Source organism: Tenrec ecaudatus, chromosome 4 (genome assembly GCF_050624435.1).
Source record: "Tenrec ecaudatus isolate mTenEca1 chromosome 4, mTenEca1.hap1, whole genome shotgun sequence".
NCBI lineage: Eukaryota > Metazoa > Chordata > Mammalia > Afrosoricida > Tenrecidae > Tenrec > Tenrec ecaudatus.
The window spans coordinates 66,841,870-66,848,179 of NC_134533.1; the positions used below are offsets into that span (position 1 = coordinate 66,841,870).

At 38.4% G+C, this 6,310-nt stretch overlaps 1 protein-coding gene across 1 annotated transcript; it reads right to left on the reverse strand.

Moving 5' to 3' along the window:
• Positions 1 to 2,312: 2,312 nt before the first annotated feature.
• Positions 2,313 to 5,066, reverse strand: LOC142445883 (olfactory receptor 52Z1P-like). Its single transcript, XM_075547755.1, has 2 exons — positions 5,054 to 5,066; positions 2,313 to 3,268 (listed from the first exon to the last, which is right to left on the reverse strand). Exons 1-2 carry the CDS (start codon positions 5,064 to 5,066, stop codon positions 2,313 to 2,315), a joined length of 969 nt encoding a protein of 322 aa, XP_075403870.1.
• Between the last annotated feature and the right edge of the window lie 1,244 nt (positions 5,067 to 6,310).

Genomic DNA, 6,310 nt, shown 5'->3' on the forward strand with positions numbered 1-6,310 from the left:
TAGAGGGATACAGCTATGGTTGTGGGTAAAAGGGAGACAAGGTTAAGGGGTCCATGTAGAAAAAGAATGGTCTGAAACTAATTTTAGTGGCAATTGTACAATTCTACTTCATGTGATTTAAATACGGAATGATATGTTGTTTATATTAAATACTGACTAATAAAAAAAGAAATACAGTTTTAGAAATTCACAAGGTTAGTCATACACAGCCAAATACTGTCCTTATGAGTCAGCTTCAGCTCCAAAGCAGTGAGGTTGGTTTTGGTGTAGAGGGTTTGGCATAGTGGACTATAACTTGTGATGCGAACTACAAGTGAGTTTGTTTATATATTTTTTAAGAGATCATTTTATTGGGTTTCTTATAATAATCCATACATCAATTGCATAAAGCATATTTGTACACATTGTTGCCATCATCATTTTCTAAACATTTCCTTTTGATTTGAGCCCTTGGTATCAGCTCCTCTGTTTTCCTTCCCTCCCTCCTTTACCCCCTCATGACACCCTGATAAATTATTATTATTTTCATATCTTTCACTGACAGCTGTCTCCCATCAACCACATTTCTGTTGTTCATCCCCCTGAAGGGGGGAAGGGGATTATGCCTTGTTCATTAGGATCTGTTCCTCCTTCCTCCCCACCTTCCCCTACCTTATCCCTACACCCCTCGTATTGGTATGCCCATTTCTGCTCCTGAGCAGTTTATCAGTCCTGGATTCTGAGTGTCCTGAGCTGTTATCTGTACCAGCATACACACTCCAGTACAATAATCAGAACTGAAAGGCAGGCCTGGGGTCATGATAGTGGGATGTGAATAAGCCTCAAAGAACCAAAAGAATACTGTGTGTTTCATCAGTGCTGTACTGCACCCTGGTTGACTCATCCCTGACTTGTGACCCTTCTGGTAGGGGATATCCTATTTTCTAAAAATGGGTTTGGGTCTCTGCTCTGACCCCCCTTTTCTCAAAAATATGTTTTGTTTTTGTTGTTGTTTGTTTTGTTTGGGTCTTCTTATGTCTGTTACCTGATCCTGTTGACACCTTATGTCAAACAGACTGTGCTTCTAGCACAAGGGCTCCATCAAGGTAGTTCCATGGAGTTTTTCTCAGTGATTTCTTGCAGGAAGTGAACCTTGCAAACTGAAGCAGGGAACTGGCTAAGTCAGCTGCACCCTGGTCTGACAATCAGAAAGCAAGAGACCCGAGAATTAATCCCATATGTGTTTATTAGCCAGTTTGTCACAATAAATCTTAACTATCTCAAGATATAATAAGTCCATGGGTAAAATGAATGGATTCAGTTTTAGTAACCAGACCCCAAAACCACAACAATCAAACTCATTGCCATTGAGTTGATGGCGACTCATAGTGACTGTATATGACAGAGCAGAAGTGCCCCTGTGAAGTTCAGAGACTAAATTTTTATGGGAGTAGAAAGCCTCATCTTTTTGCCATGGACCAGCTAGTGTGTCAGTTTAGTGCCACCTACTCTGATAAAGAAGTTTGCGCTCTCCTTTTGTTGAGGTCCTATAGCAACCTAGGTTTTCTACTTTCTGTTCTTGGATATTCAACTTTTCTCTGGATGACATGATATACTTCATAAAGTTTCTATGAAACATCTTTCTTTTTGGTGTATGGAATCGAATGAAAATCAGTGATGTTTGTGTGTCACACACGCATATATATATATAGTAATATATATGATATATTATACTAAGACAATAGAGGAGTTAAGAAATAGATGTTTTCTGGAAAATAAAGGGAATGTTTTTGAGAGAAAAGGAAAAGAAATATTTTGCTAAAAGACAAAATGCGCAGGGGCACATCAGGGATCTTGTTACATGAAAAATTATCTAAGGCAATTAATAAATATATTGATTGAAAAACTTATTTATTAAAATATCTATGGAATTACTTGCATATTCTACATCCCTTGCACACAACGGTGAGACTGGAGAGTAATCCCATCTAAGGTTTACATTTTGCACCCTCCATAACAATTTTTAAAAGAAGTAATAAAGTGAAATAAAAGAAGTGATAAAGTGAAGAACAAAAAGATGTTTAAATTTTCACTCTGTAACTTTTGAATTTCAATAACATGTTGAGACATTTCTAAAAGGAATTCAGATATTCTCTCAGCACCCTCTTTACAGCATATTAGTAAAACTGTAGGTGGGGTAGCTAATATTTTTAGTTCTAATTAGAATTTCAGTCATCTCTGGACTAGGCTACCTGGATTTATCTAAACATGATATTCAAGCCTTGTTTTCCATCTTACGATTCCCTGTTCTTTGTTGGTTCATTATCCTAACATCATTTAGATGGGCCACAGAGTCCTAGGACGCGCATTCTTATCTCTTTGGTTTTTACCCCATACACAATGGGGTTCATGGTAGGTGGTACCAATAAGTAGAGATTTGCCAGAAGTATAAGAGTATGCCTTGGCACATGGTGCCCAAAGCGATGGGTAAAGAATGAAAAGAAGGCTAGAGTATAAAATATCAAGATGACGCATATATGTGCTCCACAGGTTCCAAAGGCCTTTGACTGAGCTTCTCTTGAAGGTAGTTGGAATACGGTCCGCAAAATTAGCCAGTAAGAGATGGAGATGAAGACAAAATCCAGTCCGGTGGTGAGAAGAGCAGCAGTGAGCCCGTAAATGCTATTAAGGACAAAGCTATTGCAGGCCAACTTGGCAATGCCCATATTTTCACAGTAGGTGTGATGGATGATGTTGGTTCGGCAAAACTGCAACCGAAGAAGCAGGAGAACACCAGGGGTGACTACCACCACACTTCGGACCACTAGAGCCAGGCCCACCTTGACAATGAGTGAGCCTGTTAGTAGTGTCGCATAGTGAAGTGGTTCACAGATGGCCACATATCGATCAAAGGCCATGGCCAGCAGGACAGCAGATTCAGAGAGAAAGAGAGCATGAACAAAGAAGAGCTGTGTAAGGCAGGCAGTAAAAATAGATGGAGACGGACCGTGCCAGAAGATGCGAAGCATTTTAGGAACCGTGACAGTGCAGAGTAGAATGTCATTGAATGCCAGCATTGCGAGGAAGAGATACATTGGCTCATGGAGGTTCCTGTCCCAGACAACTACCATTATAACTAGGCCATTGCCTAACACGGCCAAAAGGTACATGAAGCTGAAAGGAATAGAAATCCAGATGTGGAAATCTTCTAATCCTGGGATGCCAGTCAGCAGAAAAGTAGTGGGATTGGTGGATGTAGAGTTGGATGTTAGAGAGAGATGCCCCAAATCTGTTACATGAGAAATAGAGAGAGAACTAGAGTGAAAAATAGCAATTGGGGTTTCATTCCTGTATCCTATTAAAATTGTAACCACTCACCCGCATTTTTTGTAAGTGATAGGGTCAGGAATAAAATGAACTAAGATAAAAATTTAAATTATTCTGGGCAAATAATTTTCCTTCACCTAGAGACTTATATCTGAGGGGAGATCCTTTTTAGTGAATATTTTAGTGCTCTCTCATTTGTGCAGTCAAATATTCCTATCCTTGATCATTGGAGTATCTAAGAAGGAGCCCTGGAGGCACAACTGTGAAGTGCTGGCTGATGACCCAAAGCATGGCAGTTTGAACCCATATAATGACTGTAGCAAAGACAAGGATCTGCTCCCTAAAAATTGAATCCAAGGAAGCCCAGCTATGCAGTTCTACTCTGTTGTTTAGGGTAGTTACAAGTCAAAATCAAATAGAAAGAACAGAAAAAAATCAACGCTAGATATATTTATCGCTATTCCAACTTAATAATATTATCATAGACACAAACAAACAGAAGTGCTTTATCATGTTCTTTCTATAACATTCAATAGAAAAGAGGAGAGAATAAGTATCTTCTGGGAACTATAACACAACATCAATTGAATTGGTCACCTTCACTCTATGTAGCAGTAGCTCCTGAACCTCCATCGTGTAGGTTTATCAAAACTTTTGAACTGAAACTCTTAAGATGTTTAAAAGTTAGTTATGTGTAACGGTATTCTCCCAGGCATCCAGTCAATGCTCACTCCTAGCAACCCTTTAGAACATGGAAAAGCTGCCCCTGTGAGTTCCCAAGACTATGGCTGTTTACAGGAGTGAAAGCCCTTCTTTTTTCTTCACAGAGTCTAGGAGTTTCAAAGTGATGACCTTTCAGAACGCAGTCCAGTGTGGTAACCACTCCGCAACCATGGCTCCCATTTAATCATACTAGATTATCTAAAAAGAGCCAATAAAACTCTAACCTACAGTCTCCACTTTTTATGTAGCCCCATATCACCATATAAGAAAATACTGTCCTTCATTTCAAGATTGCCATTAACCGGACCTTGTGTGATTCAAAGTCCCCCTTTCCATATTATTCTCTTGACAATTAAATTAGTCACATTATAAATTGTAATACATTTCCATCTTGTTCTAGCTTTGTGACAAGGTCACTATGAATCAGAATAAAGTAAATGGCCATGCATATCTTATACTATATTTTCTGCCATTAAAATTTAGATAGTGAAGGATAACATTTCTGTCAACAGACAAACACACAAACAATTTATTGTTGAGGAACAACCTCTAATGAAATCTTAGAGACAGACTATTCTCCTGAAGCTATGTGGAAACAGGAGGTTTGACACACATGTGATCTCCTACAGATGAGATTTATCTTATCTCCCAGCAGTGTCTGGTCTTGATTATTACAACAGACACACAGGAAAGAGTCACGCATTTAAATAATACATATCTCACATTTCAGGAAAAGATACAGCACTGACTGTACATGGCAACACTCATTACACATTTCTCAGCACTTACAGTGTGACAAATATGTTCCTGAAATTGCTGTAAGCACTTTACATCGATTATTAATTTTATTGGTCAAACTGCTATGTAAAAAGGCAGTTGTTATGATCTGTCATGGCATACTCTGACACCGAAGAATGAACTTCCCCTCTATCACATCATTAATAGGTTACAAAAACTTATTTTTAAACAACCAGATTGTAATTTCAGAACCCACAGTTTGACATACTACATGAATCTAATTTACCTTTTAGATACATGGTTTTCCTAGGACATTGAGTCTATTAGAGCGTAGATCTTGAATTTCCTCTTAGTACCTGCAAGGATAATATTCCTAGATTGTGGATAAAAATTCATGATTTATATAAAATCAGAAGATGTGTCTACATACACACACATATTCATGATTACATGTGCATGCATATGCTATGTTCTTATAGTACATAAATATCTATTAAGAATAACACTGGGAATAGCTTGGGGTCTCTTGAGTATGGCATCTGTTTATCTTTTCCACCTGAGACCTCACAGTCAGTATTTGGAGTATCTACCAAAATTGTATACTCACACTTGTGAAATTATATCTTCCAACTATGAAATAATATGCATAATCTTCTAAATCAATGCAAATTTATTAGCAACATCTTTCCCACTTTTTCTCTCTCTCTTCATCGCTTTTGGAAGCTTAGTATTTAGCTAAACCAGAGAAATGTGAATATGTAAGTATATAGAGAGAAGCATAATTCAGGGAATGGCGCCCACAGGTGTGGAGGCTGGCAGGTCTCTAATCCATGAGTCATCTTGTTGCAGATTTCTCTTGACTAATATGGTTGTAGGGACTGATGAGTCTCCGTATCTTCAAGTCAGGCCTCCAAAAACTGGAGGTCTACCTGAACTACATGGAGCATCAAAAGAGAAAGCAAATTTTTTCACAGCACCCATGTTTTTTAAGGTTGCTTCAAAATGTTTGTGGGAAAATTAAACTACTTTTTAATTCTAATTTTACACAAATATTTTGAAGCCTCCCTGTATGATAGATATATGCACCATCTCCAAGGAAACTTCCTTTTCAAATATTCTGCTCACTTCTGGAGTCACAGTGGCAATTGCTTTTAGCACAGAGCAAATATTCAGGTTGAATGGGAATGTGGTGCTAATTACAACACTTACCTCCTTCAAGACGTTGGTGGGGCCAGTGATGCCTGCACTTCCTCCAGGATATGAAATTCCTTTAGGTTTACTAATTTCCTGGGTTCTGGGACTCTTAAATGTCTAATCAGGGTAATTGTCTAGAAATCTCTGCATTTCTTCTTCTTCTTCTTCTTCTTCTTCTTCTTCTTCTTCTTCTTCTTCTTCTTCTTCTTCTTCTTCTTCTTCTTCTTCTTCTTCTTCCGCCTCCTTTTCCTTCTCCCCCTCCTCCTCTTTTTCCTCATCCTCCTTTTTTACCAGCGAATATTCACTCTGGTAAAGGCCTTATATTTACCAGGGGGGCGGGAGAAAGATT